The 22,008-nt window shown below is 39.8% G+C and overlaps 1 protein-coding gene across 1 annotated transcript; it reads left to right on the top strand.

The window, feature by feature from the left end:
- Positions 1-233: 233 nt before the first annotated feature.
- On the top strand, positions 234-20,433 carry LOC108788269 (myosin-1B-like). The gene is made up of 39 exons (XM_018558011.1): positions 234-434; positions 517-660; positions 2,379-2,535; positions 4,425-4,452; positions 5,504-5,618; positions 7,005-7,097; positions 7,182-7,245; positions 7,336-7,434; positions 7,525-7,628; positions 8,018-8,156; positions 9,203-9,321; positions 9,405-9,554; positions 9,711-9,881; positions 9,968-10,279; positions 10,357-10,431; positions 10,762-10,849; positions 11,337-11,454; positions 11,545-11,668; positions 11,760-11,896; positions 12,528-12,783; positions 12,882-13,124; positions 13,208-13,384; positions 13,461-13,606; positions 13,695-13,785; positions 13,871-14,260; positions 14,351-14,477; positions 14,712-14,830; positions 14,961-15,157; positions 15,705-15,888; positions 16,217-16,382; positions 16,721-16,845; positions 16,926-17,234; positions 17,369-17,572; positions 18,128-18,253; positions 18,357-18,527; positions 19,288-19,392; positions 19,568-19,663; positions 19,990-20,124; positions 20,416-20,433. The coding sequence occupies exons 1-39, from the start codon at positions 234-236 to the stop codon at positions 20,431-20,433; spliced, it is 5,823 nt and encodes a 1,940-aa protein (XP_018413513.1).
- Positions 20,434-22,008: the final 1,575 nt, after the last annotated feature.

The following is a 22,008-nucleotide window of genomic DNA, read 5'->3' as shown; positions in this document are numbered from 1 at the left end:
TTTGCAGCTTGTCTTCTCTTACACACTGCCAAGGCATATGCGGTGTCATTATATTTCTCTGAATCTTTTGAGTTTGTGGAACATATAATTTAATCACATGTATGCATTTATCATGTGACCAGCAATTTGTGACATGAGTGTAAGATAATTTTACAGTATCCTTTACATGATTATACATAAAGTCAAGGCAATTAATGCTGCCCATCTGTTCTCTCCACTAGTGACTTGCAACCATGGGGGACGCTGAAATGGCAGTGTTTGGGGAAGCCGCCTCTTTCTTGCGGAAATCAGATAAAGAGAGACTGGAAGCTCAAAACAAGCCCTTTGATGCTAAAAACTCAGTCTATGTCCATCATGACAAGGAGCTTTATGTGAAGGGCTTAGTCACAGCACGTGATGGTGGCAAAGTCACTGTAGACACTGAAGATGGAAAGGTAAGCAGCACAGATAAGTGAACAGCCTGTTTCCTGTAGCTATCGCAAACCAAGTTCTGAATACAATGTCTTTTCCTTCCAGACTGTAACAGTCAAAGAGGACCAGATCAACCCTCAGAACCCTCCTAAGTTTGATAAGATTGAAGACATGGCCATGTTGACCCACCTGAATGAGGCCTCTGTGCTGTATAACCTCAAAGAGCGTTATGCAGCCTGGATGATCTATGTAAGTCTAATTTTCTTCAAACTAAGATCATACACCTTAGTGAGTAGATACAGTTGGAAAGCATAACTTATGCAAATATTTTTATTTTAAAAAACTTTTAGCAAGTCATTTTTTTCAGAAGCCAGAAGATATTTGCTCAGTTTAGATAGTGTTATTACTTTGCTTAGATAGTGTTATTACTCCTACACTTAGTTGCCGCCTGCTGGATTGGAAGCTGAAAACTGACTTGCAGTGGGAGAGCCTACTTTGTAATTTGAGGAGAAAGTATTGAGGAGGGAATGAGTAGAAACACAGTCCACAGAAAGGCAGCCTCTAAAAAAGGGGGTTACATAGTTAAATAGCAGGGCTGAAAAAAAGATATCTACCCATCAAGTATACCTCCCAATTATCCCTCAGTTGGAGCGACTGTCCCTCTTTTGGAACCAAATTCCTCTGTCCCTCTTTTCTCCTTAATTGTTCCTCTTCTTGGACAAATGTGTTGACCTTCATAATAAATGCCATACTTAATATGTAATAAATAATACTAAAATTGTTACACTACACTAAACCTTTCATACATACCTCTTTATTATTCAATAATTATTTTAAAAATCCAGTATAGTGTAAACATAGGGTGAAAAAAGCACTTGTTGGTTAAGCCAATAATTGTTTACTTATTATTTCTTCATGTTCCACGTAACTGGGTGAATGGAAGGGAGTGTGTCCTTTGCTGACATACTTTGTGCTTTTCCATCTCAAGGAGTTGGGAGGTATGCATCGAGTTCCGCCAAAAGTAAAAAATCAAACAAAACACCATGCATCTTTAGAAACATAAACCTACAGCTCGTCCAGAGAAAAGATGTAAACCTTTATAAAGTGTGTGCCATTTGCACTTCTCCCTGAATCAACATACTAGAGTGTTATTTTTTAAAATATTAGTAGAAATGTATATTATGTGCATGTAAAAAAAAACACGTCCAGGTGTCTACTGATTTGGCTAGAATCAACTACTGTGGAAAACTATTCAACATTTTTACAGCTCTGAATGTATACAACCCTCTCTATATGTGAAGGTTAAACATCTTCTCTACAGACGTAAAAAGTACCCCATTGTCTTGGCTGTCACCCTTCTTATGCTACATAGAGCATCAGAGGTGGCTGAATCACAAGACAATGTGCATGTACACATTTTTTTAGCAGGTAAAACTGTTCATGTGTATCAAATATGTACACAGCTGATTGACAAGAAAAGCCCTTTAATTGACCAGATGAAAGCATACTTTCTCTAGGCAAATCCATTTGAAAATATGGTGGAGAAAATGTTTGCTGTCACTTGTTTTCACCATCGAGGTACCTATAAAAAGTCTCACTTTGTATTATTTAATTTTTTAGAGTTTTGGACCAGAGGTAGGATGGCCCCCCCTAAAGAGACATTGTCACCTTTGCAATGCAGGACAAAGTGACAGCGTCTCTGCAAAGGAGCTTTTGACCCCCTTCCAGTATTCACCTTGCCAGTGATCCCTTGCCATGCCTGGTATGGTTGATGGCTGCGGAGGAGGAAGTAGTGGTGGAGGAGTGCTATATAGGTTGAATATAAGTGGGATGGAGGGCCCTTTGCAGAGGCACTTTCACTTGGCCCTGCATGGGAACGTAGCAGTGACTCTTTAAGACACAACTAGCCAGGCATTTATACCCTGTATGCTGAATCCTAACTGACTATACTCAACTCGGTATTCTAGACTTACTCAGGACTGTTCTGCGTCACTGTGAACCCCTACAAGTGGTTGCCAGTGTACAACCCCGAAGTAGTTTCGGCCTACAGAGGAAAAAAGCGCCAAGAGGCCCCACCACACATCTTCTCCATCTCTGATAATGCCTATCAGTTCATGTTAACTGGTAAGTTAGTTCTCACGATTCTTGCAATAGTGGTGTACGAAATCAACTTACTTTATTAGAATTAATGTTCACATAGAGGCTTAAAAAACAGAATATTTTAAAGAGAAATAATGCACAGTAACCCAAAATAACCAGTTAAAAAAGACCTGGTTTCTATATATTACTCGGTGCATTGTCAGTGATCTCTTAAAGTAAATCTCTCCTTTGTCCATGAAAAGCAAAAAAACATTTAACTTATTTTTACTAAAAAAGGCTTTAATTTGGCCCTGCATGGGAAAAGTAAAGAGCCTCTTATTGAACAGCCAGAACCAATGTACATCATAATAGGTCCACATCAAGCCATAGATGTACTTGGTTTCACTCCCTTTAAACCGTTCCACCTATCTGGGCATAAATTAATTATTTGGTAGATAAACTACTTAGCCTCGGAATTTATCTAGCCCTGCTACACACATTTTCATGTATATGTTGCTTTTTATTATGAGTAAACATTACTGGCAATAGTGTTTTTTTGTTGTGCTGTCGTTGCTCTCTGCCCTTCTCAATTATTTTAATGCATACATGATCCAACAATGAATTGTAAACTTCCATTGCTGACTTCCTTTTTAAAAATCAATTTTTTTGTCTGTCAAGGTTATGCTGTGGTTTCAATATTGCTCAAGTCACTGAACAACTGAGCAGATCAGGTGCAAGAAATATTTCAAGCTGGAGAATTACCAGCCCAGACAGTTGGTGGACTAGGCTAGCAAAAGCAATCAAGCTATTTATCTTACGTCTGTGAAGGTTCTCATTCATCCAGGTCATGGTATATCTGTAAAAAATAAGTCAACCCAACTGGACTTACTGTATTTTTTCTTGAAGACGTTTCACTGGCCATCCAACCAGCTTTCTCAATTCAGAAGGACTTGTACAAAAATTCTCTGGGAATATGGTGAATGTTGGTTAATGGTGAATGTTGTTCCAATGTTCCAATCCACATAATCTGTTAGTCACAACCAGGGTATCCAGACTGGGCTTTTGTCAAAACAGAAAGAAGAAGAAAGAATGCCAAGAGTACCAATGAGGGTGAAAAGCATGAAAAATGGAAGAATTTGGTCATCCCATATGAAGCTGGGGTGTCTGAGAAATTTAGAAGGGTTTTAAAAAAACATCACATCCCTGTCTGCTTTAATCCCAGCAATACACTGAGGCAACAACTGGTTCACCCAAAAGACCCAACGCCAAAAACACAAGATGAACAACATTGTGTATGCAGTTCAGTGTAGTGAGGAGTGCTCAGAATTGTATGTCGGTGAAACAAATCAGCAGCTACACCAGCGTATGGCACAGCATAGAAGAGCCAAACTCTCTGGTCAGAATTCGGCAGTGTACCGACACCTAAAGGAAAAATGTCACTCCTTTGAAAACAGTCAAGTATGCATCCTAGACAGGGCCATTTATGGGCCACAGTCAAGTACGCATCCTAGGCCATTTATGTAAAAATGGAGAAGCCAAGCTTGAATAGAGGTGGGGGGTGAGACATCTATTGTCTGCCACATACAATGCTGTTTTAACACCTCTCTCTGGGCAGGTTAATAACACCTCCTAGACTCCAATTATGCAAATGCAATCAACATCTGGTTGTAACTAACAGATTATGTGGATTGGAACCACATTCACCATATTTATTCCCAGAGAATTTTTGTACAAGTCAGTCTGAATTGAGAAAGCTGGTTAGATGACCAGTAAAACGTCTTCAAGAAAAATACAGCAAGTCCAGTTGCCTTGACTTATTTTTCACAGATATTTATCTTAAGGCAGCTTTAATAGGGTACACACCATCCAATAAATGAAAGTCAACTAAATGTATAAAGCAAAATCCACTGACTGCATCTTCTTTACCATTGCAGATCGTGAAAATCAGTCTATCCTGATTACGTAAGTATTGTAGCTTTGTATAAGATGAACTTCATATTTTCCTAAATGTGAGCTCACATTATACTGCAGCTCTCGCATTGAGATAAACACGTACAATGAGGAATTTGTGCCAAAACAAGTTATTTAAAAACTGACCTATGTATAGGACACCTTGACATTTCAGGCCAACAGATAATGTTATAAATAAGAAGAGGACAAATGCTGCCCTCGAAGTGCATCAACACAACACATATAAGGTTCTAGTAGGCCACTTCTTATAGTAGCCTTCAGCTTGGGTGCTCGATTTCTGAAACTGTTAGACTGCAGTGCTTATCACAGTAGATGGCTTCAGATCAGGCCACATAGAGGACAAGAGTGTTGAGCATCCTGATGTTATAGTTTATAGCAGGGGCATAACTATAAATCATGGGGCCCATAGCAAAACTTTAGGGCCCCCCAGCTAACTTTCTCTGTAGTGGCTGGCAGTGTCAAGATGTGTCAATAGCATTAAGTATGTATCAAGGACAGGCAGCAGGACAGCTGTCAGCATAGTCAGTGCACTAGTAGAGAGCAGCAGTGCTGGGGGTAAAAGTTATAGTAGCACTAATACTAACCATTATGGTATTTTATATTATGATAAAATTAATTATGCTCTTACACGCGCTAACTTTTTTAAACTCCAGCTTCTTTAAACTCAGCCCTCACTAACCCTCAGCCCTCCTATAAGGTTCCCATAAGGTTTTAATAGTAGTGAAACTCTAGGATTTGTGACTACATTAGACACATGGGGTTCATTTTAGTTTGTAGCAGAGGTTCAGAGGGCAATATATCTACACCTCTAAGATAGATAAGTAGCTGCTTCTACTGCACAGAGGGGAGCCTGGGACTAGATGATCGATCCTGAGGTCTAAATTCAGCCCATATATACTGGAAACCTCACAGTTTAGTTTTCCTAACCAGCCCCCCTAATTGGGCCCCCTTCTACCCCAGGCTTGTGGGCTGCTATGGCTATTGTTATGCCACTGGTTTATAGTCTACTTCATGTCTTTCATTTTCTGTGTTATACCCCCAGTGGAGAATCTGGTGCTGGAAAGACTGTGAACACCAAGCGAGTCATCCAGTACTTTGCAACAATTGCAGCTGTTGGAGACCCACTAAAGAAAAAAGAATCAGCAAACAAACTGCAGGTAAAAAGCCCCTACAAATTCAGAACCTTCAAACCTTAAATGATGGGTGGTATTTCATGGTTTTCATTTGTTTTGTGGGTTTTTAATTTTAATGTTAATGGTGCCGTTTTACAGGTACAGGGTGCTCAAAGTGGAGCATTCACTTGTTATTGACCATCTGTTCTTGGAGCTGCCTTTTTTTTGCATTTAAAAGAAAAAAAAGTGCAAAAACAGCAGGCACCTGATCCACCTTATATTATATCACTTACATTCACTGCACCACCTTATATTATATCACTTACATTCACTGTTAGACTACACAAGTTAGACTTACTATCCCTACCCCTATTTAAAACTGTTCTGCTGCTGGTAGGTTTACACGGCTGTATCATCTGCAGTCCCTTAATTCTTAATGAGATCTTGACAGAAATTGGCCTGCGGTAGGACTGTTTTGTATCAGTGAGAACAGGGACAGCCACAGCAAACTGTGCAATTCCTATTGGCTGGTCAAAGTGGATCTATTACTGTTTGTTGCTGCTAGAGCTACCCGCAAAAAGCCTTTTTGTCAAACTGAGGTGAATCAGATTGGGGTGCTGCTGTTCGTAACTCAACCTAACTCTAGAAGAAAGAAAAAAACAAATCTATAGCCAAATTTGTGCTGCTAGTGTATGGTGTTATTGACTGTCTGTTACGTAATGCCACATACAGCTTTAAGGCATCCTTAAGCATGTTATTCAAATAATTTGTGCATTTTCAATGTTGCCCTCTTTTAGAATTGTTTTTGCATTACTACATGTCCCTCATCTTAGTGCCCAGCTTCTCATGCATTTTTTGACAGTGGTTTGCCTATTGGCACTAAAATTGGCACTAAGATTCACTGTGCAAAATTTCAGTGAGATTTGAGTTTGGGTTCACCAAACTGTGAGCAACATTCACCAAACCATACCTGAAGTGAACCTAGATAGATTTGGCCATCACTAATAATCTACACCTCATGTCATGTTATTATCTGGTATTTTAGTAAAAACTAGCACAATTTATTTCTAAAAGAGGCACCATGTGGTCTGCTTTATATGCAGGACCACATGTCAACTGTTAAGACCACCAGAGAAGAGAACTAAAGAGAGCATTATGACTCTTCTTAGCATCCTTTGTATTCCTTCACCCCTATAGATCTCTGGTTGAATTTAACCACAGATATCCAGGTGTGGCCAGAAGTCTTGGTGCTGGCAGTTCTAACCCTGCTGCCCTAGGCACTGGCCCTTGATTCCCATTATGGTAAATACAGCTCAGGGTATATGCATACTGAAATGCATAAGCTAGTTAGCAAATTTTCATCAAAAAAAGATTTGCATGTTATACTAAAAAGTGATACCATGATAAAAAAAAAATGTTTTTGGACCATAGGGCACGCTGGAAGATCAAATCATTCAGGCCAACCCTCTACTGGAAGCCTTTGGTAATGCCAAAACTTTGAGAAATGACAACTCCTCCCGTTTTGTAAGTAACAGCAAGTATGTCAGCATTCTGAATAGGATGTACTATTATCTATTTTATGCAAACAATTTGTTTTATCGTCTTCAGGGTAAATTCATCAGAATCCACTTTGGAACCACAGGAAAACTGTCTTCCGCAGATATCGAGACCTGTAAGGTTTATTTTATAACATGGACATCTTACCCTTTGTGATACTTTATTTCTTCCTTTGCTATTGGGTAACATTTTTTTTTCATTTCAGACTTGCTGGAGAAGTCCAGAGTCACATTCCAGCTCTCAGCTGAGAGAAGCTACCACATCTTCTACCAAATTCTGACCAATAAGAGGCCAGAAGTTGTTGGTAAATTACTTTGAATGTATATGTCAAAGCTGACCATATTCTTTAACAAATGGTATGAGTTTTCTAACCAACTTGATCTCTTGTCTATAGAAATGCTGCTTTTGACAACAAACCCATATGACTACCCCTTCATCAGCCAGGGTGAAATTGCTGTCAAGAGCATTGATGACGTAGAGGAGTTGATGGCCACTGATGTATGTATTACAAATGCCCCAAATTTTGGATAGAGTGTTTCCCACTCTTAGAACCCCTGTCAAGTTTTTATTGCCATCTGTGCCCCTGCTGGGGAGATTCTCCCTGTTAACCATTGTCGCCAGGACAGAAAGTGATTGGTAATGCAAAATTTTACAGTTGTCATCGGAACCTGTTACAGGGTCCCCTCATATTGAGCTTTCCTCTGAGGTCCTGTTGTGCCTCCAAGACAGGAAGTGAAGAGATATCTTCTCAAGCATAGAAGAAAAGAAAAAACTTTCAAGGGAATTTAATCCTTCCCTACGTTATCCAAAACTGAAAAAAAAGCTTGGGCTATAGATACGCTTTAATATCAATCTAGAATTTGAGCCCACGGTTTTTACATTTGCAGGGTGCCATTGATATCCTGGGATTCACACCAGAAGAAAAAATTGGCATCTACAAGATGACTGGTGCTGTGATGCATATGGGTAACATGAGATTCAAGCAAAAGCAAAGAGAAGAGCAGGCGGAGCCCGATGGCACAGAAGGTAGTCTGCATTTTATTTTAACATCAACAGATCTACAATTAGGCCTCTCCTAGCAAAGTATCAAAGGGAACATAGTGTTTTGTTAATGTATTTCCCTTCTTTATTTTATGGTTTATTTGATTATAGTTTCATTTATTTTATGTCCAGCAATAAAATATGGTTTGATCATTGGCCGGCCGAAAGCCTGCTACTAAGAGCTTGGCGGAGCCAGCTGTCATCTCACGGCTGGCTCCGGCCACTTGCAATGACAGATCAGCGTCCCCTGGCCTGCAACATTAATTAATTACACTGCCTAACAGTATGGGCTAAAAACAGAGATTTTAGATGCACAACGTCTAAAAAATATGTGGAAGCCACACTGCCTCGTCTAGGCTGCTCTGTGAAGTGTGGTCCTAACTCACTTTTCTGAGATCCTTCATATTGCAGCATATAAAGCAGTAGATAAATTGAATGTAGGTTTAACTGGAGGGAGCCCCACTTCTCCTTAACGGCATGTAGGCCCAGCACATAAAAATGTAAGCTGAAGCCTCCAGTGCGCCCCCCACACCAAATACAGCCAAGCTAAACAAAATCAATTTATGACTAGCCTTAAAAGCAGGTGCACATGGAAGGGCTTGCAACAGTACAAAACACAGACATTTCCCAACACACTCACCAGCTAGCCTGCAACAAAATGAATGACACTGTCTAACAGTATGCATTACAAACAGAGGTTTTAGTTGCACAACTTTTGCAAAATACGTGGAAGCCAAACTGGCTCGTCAACTAAGCTTGGGGACTCACCGCAAGCTTTTCTTTTTTAACAGCTTTTGGTAAAAACTAAATCACTGGAATGAAATAGACAGAACAACTCCTCCCTCCGTGATAGCACAGACTGGCCTGTTTACATGGGCTTTCAACAACTACTCAGCATGCTTTTCATACTAAACAAATAATTAACAAAAACTTAATCAGTTTATAAATGTGTACATTTTTAAAAAATAAATAAAAATAGCCAGAAAATATATGTTAATCACTTTCATAATTATCTTATATCCACTGTGTAGTTGCTGATAAAATTGCCTACTTGAAGGGACTGAACTCTGCTGACCTGCTGAAGGCTCTCTGCTACCCTAGGGTCAAAGTTGGTAATGAATATGTCACTAAGGGACAAACTGTCCAACAGGTATAATATCTTAGTTGTTAAATGTTATGATTTGTTAGACTATGTCTACAGGAAATAAGCTAACTGTGTTTCACTCTCTACAGGTTATTAACGCCGTTGGTGCAATCAGCAAGTCTGTCTATGAGAAGCTGTTTTTGTGGATGGTAGTCCGTATTAACCAACAGCTGGACACCAAATTGCCAAGACAGTATTTTATTGGTGTGCTGGATATTGCTGGATTTGAGATATTTGATGTAAGTTAAAACTAAACCAGAGTTATCTGCTTTTTTTGCACTTGGAAACAATAGAGCCCTATGTTGCATATGTTGTATCACTAAGCATCTATGGCTTCTAAATGTAAGTCTCTTGTGCATTTTATGCCAAAGTCTTATATGTAATTTAACCTCTAGTACAACAGCTTGGAGCAACTTTGCATTAACTTCACCAATGAGAAACTGCAACAGTTCTTCAATCACCACATGTTTGTCCTGGAACAAGAGGAGTACAAGAAAGAAGGGATTGAATGGGAGTTCATTGACTTTGGTATGGATCTGGCTGCCTGCATAGAGCTTATTGAGAAGGTGGGTGTTGAAACTTCATATTTTAGCTAAAAAAATTGAAAAACAGACCTAATTTGAAATTAAAAACATTTTATTTCTTTGTGCAGCCAATGGGAATATTCTCAATCCTGGAAGAGGAGTGCATGTTCCCCAAGGCTACTGACACATCTTTCAAGAACAAGCTCTACGATCAGCATCTGGGCAAGTGCAAAAACTTTGAGAAGCCCAAACCTTGCAAAGGTAAAGCTGAAGCTCACTTCTCTCTGGTGCATTATGCCGGCACTGTGGATTACAACATCACCGGCTGGCTAGAGAAGAACAAGGACCCACTGAATGAGACTGTTGTCGGCCTCTTCCAGAAGTCTCCAGTGAAGCTTCTGGCCATGCTTTACGCTTCCTATTCTGCTACTGATGGTAAGTACTCCGATAAGTACTCCGATAATTGATTTGCAACACTTTCCAATTTCCACATATTCCATAAACTAACATCTCCTTTTCAGCTGACACTGGTGCAAAAGGTGGAAAGAAAAAGAAGGGTTCCTCTTTCCAGACTGTCTCTGCTCTGTTCAGAGTAAGTGTTGTTTGTTTGAACAAGATCTAAAGTATGATAGTCTACAAGTGTTGATTTTGGATGCTTCAAATGCATTTGTAAATGCAAATATTTAGTATTTATGCATACACTATTCCCTTGCACATGTGTCTCAGACAGAAGTATTATGAACCTATGTTTTCTGGTTTGGGTAGCAATAATACATCATTCCTTTGCACAACTTGCTGTTCTCTAACATGTTACTTGAAAAGTAAGTAAGCATTGTAAAATGACTATGTGTCCCAAAAAAAATTATGGACCTGACTGTGATTTCTGATTTTGGGTAGCAATAGTATTCTTTTTCTTCCACAGGAAAATCTGAACAAGCTGATGACTAACTTAAAGAGCACTCACCCTCACTTTGTGCGTTGTCTGATCCCTAATGAGACAAAAACTCCAGGTAAAGCTTTTTTTAAACACTTGAAAAATGATTTAAAGCCGTTACCTTTTACTTGCACTGTACTCAGTTGTATACCACCATGAAGACCTTTGCCATGTCTATGTGTCGCCTGCAATCAAGCCATACATTATTTTTCAAGCAGCCATTGCTGCTGAATTTACCATTTATCTACCACTACAGCAGCTATATGTTTAGTTTTTTTAGCCTTTAATGCTGCTCTTTGAATGTCCAATAAATATTCTTGCCTGGTAGCTGTTACCGGATATTTATGTACATAGCATATTCTCACTGACAGCTGCCAGAAAACAGAGGGACCAGACTGTGGAACAGAATTGTCCACTTTTGTAGTCTCCACCATTTCTGTTTTTGGACTCAAAACTGATTACTATCCAAAGGGAATACGCTTCACCAGTGGTAGGCACCAACTGTTTAATGCTGATTTAAAAGCCAGTGTATATTTTTAGAGGTTATCATTTTTATTTACTAGGTACTATGGATAATCATCTGATCATCCACCAACTCAGGTGTAATGGCGTGCTGGAGGGCATCAGAATCTGCAGAAAGGGCTTCCCCAGTAGAATCATCTATGGTGATTTCAAACAACGGTATGCAGAGGTCAAGTGTGTCAATGATACCAAATATGAAAAGGCTAAAACTGAGATGACAGTTGGTTATCTGATGTTGTCTTAATACAGCTACAAGATACTGAATGCCAGTGCCATTCCTGGTGGGGAGTTTATTGACAGCAAGAAAGCCTCTGAGAAACTTCTGGGCTCCATTGATATTGACCACACTCAATACAGATTTGGACACACAAAGGTAGGAGGTCATAATAGTTACTATGTGTAATTGTACTATGAGGGACTAATATAATAAAAAATCATAAATTGCTAAATTTTCCCATCAACAGGTGTTCTTTAAAGCAGGTCTTTTGGGTGTTCTTGAAGAAATGAGAGACGATAAGTTGGCCCAACTCATTACTCGCACTCAGGCTCAATGCCGAGGTTATTTGATGAGAGTGGAATTCAAGAAGATGGTGGAAAGAAGGTTAGGATGAGAGTTTGTAGTATTCAAAAAGTGAAACAGAAACCTCATACTTCATTGTTGCTTCTCATCTTATCCTGGTCTTCTTATTTCTAGTCGGTCCTATCCTTGCTTTTTTGCTTTCATTGGTTCCACATTGAATTAATCCCTTAATTCAAGCCCCAACCACATGATAAACTCATTTTCACTAGTTTTCAGTCAAATACTACTTGAAAGAGACTTTATTTTGCTGCTCAAGGAATAATCATTGATAATTTCTTAGATTACCAGTGAAATAGTGATTTAATGCGTCCCTAACTTAAATAACACCTCAAGAATGGACAGATTAATTAGCATTTAGGAACCAGTCAGTCCTGGCAATTTTGAAGAACTTTCCATGTAATTGCATCATCCACAGAAGAAAAAAGTCAAGAAGATCTAAAAAAAGACAGGCACGAGATGTGAATTTATAGATGCTTTGATGACCTGACAGGTGTGAATTGTCCACCCTCATGATGTACTGATAACTGCACTGCATTGATTAGATTTTACTCTACTAATCTCTTTTCTCAACTGTAACTGTTATATGTTGCTCTTGTTCCGGGTTTAATTACAAAAAATTATATTTATACAACTGTGTTACTTTTTCCAACAGAGATGCTATATTTATCATCCAGTACAATGTCAGGTCATTCATGAATGTCAAGCACTGGCCATGGATGAAGCTGTACTTTAAGATTAAGCCTCTTCTGAAGAGTGCTGAGACTGAGAAGGAGATGGCTAATATGAAAGAAGAGTTTACAAAGACCAAGGAAGCACTGGTTAAGTCAGATGCAAGAAAGAAAGAGCTGGAGGAGAAAATGGTTGTTTTACTGCAAGAAAAGAATGACTTGCTGCTTCAAGTGCACTCGGTAGGATGGGCACCATAACCAATTAAAACCTTAATGTTGACATGTGAAAAAAGTTCATCTTAATTGCAACTTTTTACTTATTTTTTATCTTCATATAGGAAGGTGAAAGCCTAAACGATGCAGAGGAAAGATGTGAAGGTCTGATCAAAAATAAGATTCAACTGGAAGCTAAGATCAAAGAGATCACAGAAAGGCTGGAAGATGAGGAGGAAAGCAATGCAGAGCTAACCGCCAAGAAGAGGAAACTGGAAGATGAATGCTCTGAGTTGAAGAAGGACATTGATGACTTAGAGCTGACATTGGCCAAAGTTGAGAAGGAAAAGCATGCAACAGAAAACAAGGTAGGATACCTTACACTGGTTCCTAACTAAGTGACTTCTACTTTCAAAGTACACAGCTACTTTAATGCTCTTTTTTTGTCTAGGTTAAAAACCTGACTGAAGAAATGGCGTCACTAGATGAGAACATTGCAAAGATTTCCAAGGAGAAGAAAGCTCTCCAGGAGGCACACCAACAGACTCTTGATGACCTTCAAGCAGAGGAAGACAAAGTCAATACTCTAACCAAAGCTAAAATTAAGCTGGAACAGCAAGTGGATGATGTGAGTGCATATAACAATACATAATTTGTTTAGTGGTTAGTAAATGTATTTATTAATAAACATTCAATCTAAACAGCTGGAAGGTTCCCTGGAGCAAGAGAAGAAACTTCGTCTTGACCTTGAGAGAGCCAAGAGGAAGCTTGAAGGAGATCTGAAACTGGCCCAAGAAACAATAATGGATCTTGAGAACGAGAAGCAGCAAGCTGAGGAGAAAATAAAGAAGTTAGTCTTCTTATTTTTATTTCCTTTTATGAGCCTGTTTTATTAAAATAAGTATTTTTGTATGATTAATATAACTTTCAAAATGCAGAAAAGACTTTGAAATAAGCCAGCTGCAAGCAAAGGTTGAGGATGAGCAGTCCCTGGCATCTCAACTACAGAAGAAGATCAAGGAGCTTCAGGTAGATTCACTGTGGTAAAAGACAATATATTTTTTTCTGGCAATCAGTAAATCATTGCCTATAATATTGAAATGTTCCTTCTTAGGCCCGTATTGAAGAAGTTGAGGAAGAGATAGAAGCTGAGCGTGCAGCTCGTGCCAGAGTTGAGAAACAGAGGTCTGACTTGTCCAGAGAGCTCGAGGAGATCAGTGAGAGACTTGAAGAAGCTGGTGGTGCTACTTCAGCTCAGGTTGAGCTGAACAAGAAACGTGAGGCTGAGTTCCAGAAACTGAGACGTGACCTTGAAGAGGCCACCCTTCAGCATGAAGCCACCTCCTCTGCCTTGCGAAAAAAGCATGCTGACAGTGTGGCTGAACTCGGGGAACAGGTTGACAATCTCCAGAGAGTTAAGCAGAAGCTGGAGAAGGAGAAAAGTGAGCTAAAAATGGAAATTGATGACCTTGCCAGCAACTTGGAGAATGTCTCAAAGTCAAAGGTATGAAGAACATCATAGGAAAATAAAGCCATTTTTCTATAATAACTCAACCCAACTTGCTTATTAACAATAAATGTATTCACCCTAAAGGCCAACCTTGAGAAAGTGAGTCGAGTTCTTGAGGATCAGCTCAGTGAACTCAAGACCAAAGATGATGAGCACCAACGTCTAATCAATGACCTTACAGCCCAAAGATCCCGATTGCAAACTGAAAATGGTACAAATCTCAGTCCTAAACTTTAAGCTGCTAAAGCATGATGATTCCTGCTGCTGCTTTTGTAGTGTATTTGTAAAGTCTATTGATACATATATGTGTGTGTGTGTGTGTAAAAACATGGGATTACTATATATTTTTGCCAGACAAGACCACTAAATATATAATTTAAGCGAATAATCATTTAAAAGTATATTTATACAAAAAAAACATTAATTAAATAAAAATGTTTTCAAGGTGAGCTGTCCCGGCAGTTTGAAGAGAAGGAATCACTAATTTCACAGCTGACCAGAGGAAAGCAGGCATTCACTCAACAGTCTGAGGAACTAAGGAGACAACTGGAGGAGGAAACCAAGGTAAAATAAACACTTAATATTAAAAAGCTGTGTCCCCCAAAACAGTTAGTGCAACTGTATAATGCCTAAAATATCTTACCTCAAAATGAGAAAAAAAGCATTCACATCCTAAATGAGTATGTGTTTACAGGCTAAGAATGCCCTTGCCCATGCCCTGCAATCATCTCGCCATGACTGCGACTTGCTCCGTGAGCAATATGAAGAGGAACAAGAGGCAAAGGCCGAGCTTCAGAGAGCTCTTTCCAAGGCTAACGGTGAGGTTGCACAATGGAGGACCAAATATGAGACTGACGCCATTCAACGCACAGAGGAACTGGAAGAGGCCAAGTATGTTTGCTTTGTATTAAGCCTTCAAGATCAAAGGGTGATACTGTATATGTGACTAGGGATGTTCAGATACCAGTTCAGATACTAGTGCCGATACTTGGCATTTTCACAAGAACTACCAGGGTTGCAGCGGCTGCAGATGAGACCTGGCTCTGGCGCTCCACCACTGTCCTAAAATCATTAGTCTGTATTGTTTTAGAAAAACTGTCACATGACAATAAACAAAAATGTATGAGTACTTGTATCTGTGAGTACTTGGACAAGTATTAGTACTTGTACTTGGAAAAATTGTTTCAGTTCATCCATAATATATATTTATTTTTTAAAAATCATACATTAAAACAGGGATGCACGAATCCCAGGAGCTCCTTATGCTCCTTAAAAAATGACAGCTGCCTCCTATCTTTTAAATTTTTCTCTAGTCTAGTCTTGGAGCTCGAAAAGTATCTGTACATGTACTTGTACTTGTACCGAGTACAGTACTTGGTATCTGAACATCTCTATATGTGACTAAATATTCAACAGACCTTCCACCTTTTACATACAGGAAAAAACTTGCTCAGCGTCTTCAGGAAGCTGAGGAGCAAGTGGAGGCTGTGAACTCCAAATGTGGATCCCTAGAAAAGACAAAACAAAGGCTACAGGCTGAAGTTGAGGATCTGATGGTTGATGTGGAGAGAGCAAACAGCGCAGCCGCAGCTCTGGATAAGAAGCAGAGGAATTTTGACAAGGTAATACAGAATATAAGGTAAGACAGGTTCTGTATTTTAAACACCCTTAAGGGCTTGTTCACACCAGCTAGCCACACTGAATGCATGGCTGCTGGTGTGTGCTTAGAGGAACAGTGCTAATGCACTGATCTTGGTGCATTGCTTATTTCTTTTTTTTCAAATGATACAAGTGGCTTTTTATTCAGTTCTCTTCACTACAGCAACACTATGATCTTGTAGTTTGAGTTGCAACACGCTGCATTGTAATAAAAAAGTACAGCATGCAGTCTGGTGTGAGCATGCCCCAAATGTTTATATACATCTGAATTATCTAATTTCAACTAAACAGATTCTGGCAGAATGGAAACAGAAGTATGAGGAGGCCCAGGCAGAGCTGGAAGCAGCTCAAAAGGATGCTCGGTCACTGAGCACAGAAATCTTCAAGATGAAAAATGCCTATGAGGAGACTTTGGATCATCTTGAAACTCTGAAAAGAGAAAACAAGAACTTACAACGTAAGGACCTTAGATGACCAGTTTATGTTTGTTTGTTAGGCATAATCTGATAATGAATCTGCAAAGAACTGCAAATTAATGCACAAAACAACAAAGAAACTCAAGTATTAGCATTGCAGTAACCATTAGAGGTCCTACAACTTCCAGTTCACAGATGGAGAGCATGCATTTATTAAATGAAGTAAAAGTGGTTTAGTGAAAAGAAGTTTTGACACATTTTTCAACCATTTTCCACAACAAGGTAGTGATGGTGAATATCTTTTGAAATTTCTGTACACAGTTGGCTTCAAGAACTTGCAAATGATTTGAAAGTAACCACATTATTTATCTTTAACCAGAGGAGATCTCTGATCTAACTGAACAGATTGGAGAGACTGGAAAAACTGTACATGAGCTAGAAAAGGCCAAAAAATCGGTGGAACAGGAAAAGACCGACTTGCAAGCAGCTTTAGAGGAAGCTGAGGTATAGAGACCTCCATTGTAACCAGAAAAAAGAACCATAATTAAGGTTATATAGAATTAATAATGCATATTTCTTTATAGGGATCTCTGGAACATGAAGAATCCAAGATCCTCCGCATCCAGCTAGAATTGAACCAGGTGAAATCTGAGGTCGATAGGAAAATTTCAGAGAAAGATGAAGAGATTGAACAGTTAAAGAGGAACAGCCAGAGAGTTATCGACACCATGCAGAGCACACTGGAGTCTGAAATCAGAAGCAGGAATGATGCTCTGAGACTGAAGAAGAAGATGGAAGGTGACCTGAATGAGATGGAAATCCAGCTGAGCCATGCAAACCGTCAAGCCGCTGAGGCCCAGAAACAGCTCAGGAACGTGCAAGCCCAATATAAGGTGAGTTTTTAAAAAAAGCACTTAAGAATATTAAGTTAAAACAATCAGTTTTTCATATTTCCTACATTTCAATATAAATAGCTATTGTGCAAAACAGAATGTTGCTTACACAGAATGTGCATTTTAAACTCTAGGACAACCAGCTCCAGCTGGATGATGCCTTGAGGAGCCAGGAAGACCTGAAAGAACAGTTGGCTGTGGTTGAACGCAGGAATAATCTGCAGCAGGCTGAGATTGAGGAAATCAGGTCTGCTCTGGAACAGACAGAAAGATCCCGCAAGGTGGCTGAGCAGGAACTCCTGGATGCAAGTGAACGTGTTCAGCTCCTACACACCCAGGTAACAATACATACAGGGTTATTCACTAGAGGGTGAAGAGTTTGGAGAAGGCAGGAGAAGTGAACATTCTGGGATAAAATAGCTGCTTTGGAAAATGTCTTCAATTCAGCTTACTTTCCAGTTCTGCTGTTGTCCTAGATTGTTCACTTCTCCTGCCTTCTCCAAACACTTCACCATTTTGTGAATAACGATAGTTTTTTTAATATATGCTGCACATTCTGTACATACATAGAGTTTAGCTGGGTAAACACAGTTATATTTATTTCATTCAACCTACGGGCTTAATGAAAAAAATAGAACAGATTCCTCCATCCACACTTACGAGTGTGGATGGAGGAGTCTCTTGCTGTTTCTATTATATTCTGACAGCAGCCGTCAGCCGCTGTCACAATACCTGAACAGAGCTTGCAGCTGATTGGCTGAGAATTTTCCAACCAGCTTCTTTGATCAGCTGATTGAGGGATTCCGGGCAGAAGGGTGGCAACAGAGGCACCCACTTTGCGAAATTCGCATCATGTATACCCTACTTTACCGATTTTTTTTCTTGCTCTTTAGAACACCAGCCTCATAAACACCAAGAAGAAGTTAGAGATTGATATGAGCCAACTGCAGAATGAAGTTGAGGAAGCTGTGCAAGAAGCCAGAAATGCTGAAGAAAAGGCCAAGAAGGCCATCACTGATGTATGTATTACACCCTGCTGTGAAAACATTCAGACAATATAATCCATTAGGCTACCATCTTTGGGAACAATAAGAATGTAATTCTTTTAATGTGTGCCCCAAGGCTGCTATGATGGCAGAAGAGCTAAAGAAGGAGCAAGACACAAGCAGCCATTTGGAGAGAATGAAGAAAAACCTTGAACAGACAGTAAAGGACCTGCAGCTTCGTTTGGATGAAGCAGAACAGTTGGCACTGAAGGGTGGCAAAAAGCAGCTCCAGAAACTGGAGTCCAGGGTCAGTAAAACGGAATTTTGTATTGAAGTTACAGGTACAGCAAACAGCTAATAACTCAGTTGAAATGCATATATGGGAGATGTTTTAACTACCAAAGGTGTATTGGTGTATTCTGTCTATTGAGTCCTGAGATGTACACAGCACTGCAAGACAGTAGAGCCAAGTTGTTGGTAATCTTGGTAATCTGAGATTTCCCCACTGCAGGTAAACTATACAGCTTGATCACCTCCCTGCCCTCAACCTGTGACTGGGTAATGAAGGAGCAGCAGTAGTAGACTGATATGTGTATCCCTTTGCCCACACTGCTTTATTCTCCTGTCTGCATGATCCCCCCAAAGTACATTTGCATGCAACAAATATGACTGTCCTATAGTACTGACCCATACCAAGTGTAAAGTACTACTTACTATACTATAATTTGGATTTAGAAATATATGTTTTAAGGAGTAAATAACTGTATTACATTTCTCTTTCTATATCAGCCTGGCGAGATCAGTTTTAAATTGTGTTATTAAGAGCCTTTTCTTACTTTTGATTTGCAACCCAACCCATACTCTACACTTTGTTTTAAGACCTCAGACAGCTTTACAACGTTATATCTTTGTAATTTATTTACCAACCTATTCTCTTCTAGTGTTGACCTAGAAAGTTCAGAAGTTAACAGTTGCTTTCCTTATATGTGTACTAGATTATTCCTTTACCTTACGCTGCTTTGTAGACAATGCTCTTAGTTAGAAAAATTAAACTTGTGTCTTTTCAGGTGCGTGAGCTGGAAAATGAACTTGATGCTGAGCAGAAACGTGGAATAGATGCCATCAAGGGAGTCCGCAAGTACGAGAGAAGAGTGAAAGAGTTAGCTTACCAGGTATATTAACAAGTTTCTGGATATTGTGTCTGGTAGTTTAGAGGGTAGTGGTAGTGGTAGTGAAAAGGGGATCGTTTGTAGTCTAACAATTCAATTGCGAACAATCAAGCCCTAAATGTCTGGACGGCTTTAGCTAGAAATCTGTCAAAAAATACATTTGTAATCGTTTCCTTAGGGTGAAGAGGACAAGAAGAATGTCCTGAGACTCCAGGATCTGGTTGACAAACTCCAGTTGAAGGTCAAAGCCTACAAGAGACAGGCTGAGGAATCTGTAAGTTGATCAGTATCCAATCATCAAGAAGCTTGACCTTATCCCCGTTGACACTCACACCACAAACACTTATGGCCCTCAGCTTGAAGATTTGAATACAGATTCGGGTTCACTACTGCATTAATACCTTTTTTAAGTAGTACAGCACAGTTTATGAAAAGCTCAGAACTTTAGTGTGCATTCCCAAGTCTATGTTACTAAAGTGAGAACAATATAAATTGTGTGCTGTACGCAATTGGCCAAGCAAATAACGCCATATAAAATAGATTGCAGAATGCTTGCAGATAAATCTGTATCTCTGACCTCTGACAATCATTTGTTTAAAGGAGGAACAGGCCAATACTCATCTGTCCCGCTTTAGAAAGGTCCAACATGAACTGGAAGAAGCCGAAGAGAGAGCTGATATTGCAGAGTCCCAGGTGAACAAACTCAGAGCCAAAAGTCGCGACATCGGTGGAAAGGTAAGAACACTGATTGTCCATCTATCTATCTATCTATCTATCTATCTATCTATCTATCTATCTATATATATTTATCTCTCACTCTCTCTTTCTCTCTCTATCTTTGGTCTTTTTGTCTCTCAATTCACGTATTATGTGATTTAAACCTCTCCTGTTAAATCTGTCATATTTATCATCCATCGTCTACTTCTGCTCTGTTTTATATCGTGTCTGTTTGGCTGTCTACTTTGTCACATTGTCAAGATATCCCAAACATGATACTTATCTTGTTAACCTAACATTTCTCTGCAGAAGGGAGAGAACGAGTAATTCCACCCTGAAGCTTCGAGTGTCCAGGAAAATTGGTGCAAAATGCAAATTTCTTCCTGCACACCTGTAACTAGTGTCAATGTCTTTGTCTGTACTTGTGTAAAAATAAACTGCTGCAAATATTGCTGACATATGTGTCATTTCATTGGGTGATATGTGTGTGCTAAAGTGGAAAAAGGCATCCAGGAAGAAGAAACATGATCCATCAACTACCAGCATCACATCCTAAACCCTACAGAGATAATACTTCCTTCTCTGATTCGCCATGTGTTATGTACATACCGAACTGTGAAGTGCAAATTTGGGGCATTAGCTAAGCTGATTCACTGACTAAATCTTCTGGGTATATGATCTAGTGTCTATATCAAAGTATGGCCATTTATGGATGTAATCTAATTGGGCTACCATGTTTTAACGAGTTAAACAAACTCAAAAGAGAGAACATTAAAATCACATTCAGATAGAGTCCCTCTCGGTAATTAAACCCAAGGCCCTTACAGCAGTGCACACACACATACACACACACACACACACACACACACATAACTGAATGAATAAATGAAGATTGGTGCTACACACACACACACACACACACACACACACACATACACATGACTGAATGAATAAATGAAGATTGGTGCTACAAACCCATTGTGTTTCCTTCTACATACACTATATTACCAAAAGTATTGAGACGCCTGCCTTTACACGCACATGAACTTTAATGGCATCCCAATATTAATCTGTAGGGTTCAATATTGAGTTTGATAGAAGGGGAAATCCTCCGCACACCTTGCAGCAAACCAGGCCTATGTAGACAATGGTGCTTGTAGTGATGAACACGGATGGCACCGTGCAGACACAATGTAGGAAGAGGAATCACCAGCACTCATTAGTAGAATAATCCAACATGTCCATTTATTGGACATAGACGTCACACAATCACAAGAGCCAACGTTTCGAGACCACGCAGGGTCTCTTCATCAGGCCATAAAGTGTCACTCTTTGGCCGCCCTTTGCAGCTATAACAGCTTCAACTCTTCTGGGAAGGCTGTCCCACAAGGCTTAGGAGTGTGTCTATGGGGATGTTTGACCATTCTTCCAGAAGCGCATTTGTGAGGTCAGGTACTGAGGTTGGATGAGAAGGCCTGGCTCACAGTCTCCACTCTAATTCATCCCAAAGGTGTTCTATCGAGTTAAGGTCAGGACCTCCACCCCAAACTCGCTCATCCATGTCTTTATGGACCTTGCTTTGTGCACTGGTGCGCAGTCATATTGGAAAGGGAAGGGGTCATCCCCAAACAGTTCCCACAAAGTTGGGAGCATGAAATTGTCCAAAATGTCTTGGTATGCTGATGCCTTAAGAGTTTCCTTCACTGGAACTAAGGGGCCAAGCCCAACCCCTGAAAAACAACCCCACACCATAATCCCCCCTCCACCAAACTTTACACTTGGCACAATGCAGTCAGGCAAGTACCATTCTCCTGGCAACCGGCAACGTCCATCGGATTGCCAGACAGAGAAGTGTGATTCGTCACTCCAGAGAACATGTCTCCACTTCTCTAGAGTCCAGTG

Source organism: Nanorana parkeri, unplaced genomic scaffold (genome assembly GCF_000935625.1).
Source record: "Nanorana parkeri isolate BGI_ZX_2015 unplaced genomic scaffold, ASM93562v1 scaffold315, whole genome shotgun sequence".
Classification (NCBI taxonomy): domain Eukaryota; kingdom Metazoa; phylum Chordata; class Amphibia; order Anura; family Dicroglossidae; genus Nanorana; species Nanorana parkeri.
This window is presented reverse-complemented; position numbering and strand designations above follow the sequence as displayed.

Bases quoted from the DNA above. Each gene is read 5' to 3' on its own strand.
- LOC108788269 (XM_018558011.1), top strand. From the start codon at position 234: ATGGGGGACGCTGAAATGGCAGTGTTTGGGGAAGCCGCCTCTTTCTTG. The intron at 9,555-9,710 runs GTAAGTTAAAAC...TTTAACCTCTAG, and splicing joins CTGGATTTGAGATATTTGAT to TACAACAGCTTGGAGCAACT. The intron at 17,573-18,127 runs GTAACAATACAT...CTTGCTCTTTAG, and splicing joins TTCAGCTCCTACACACCCAG to AACACCAGCCTCATAAACAC.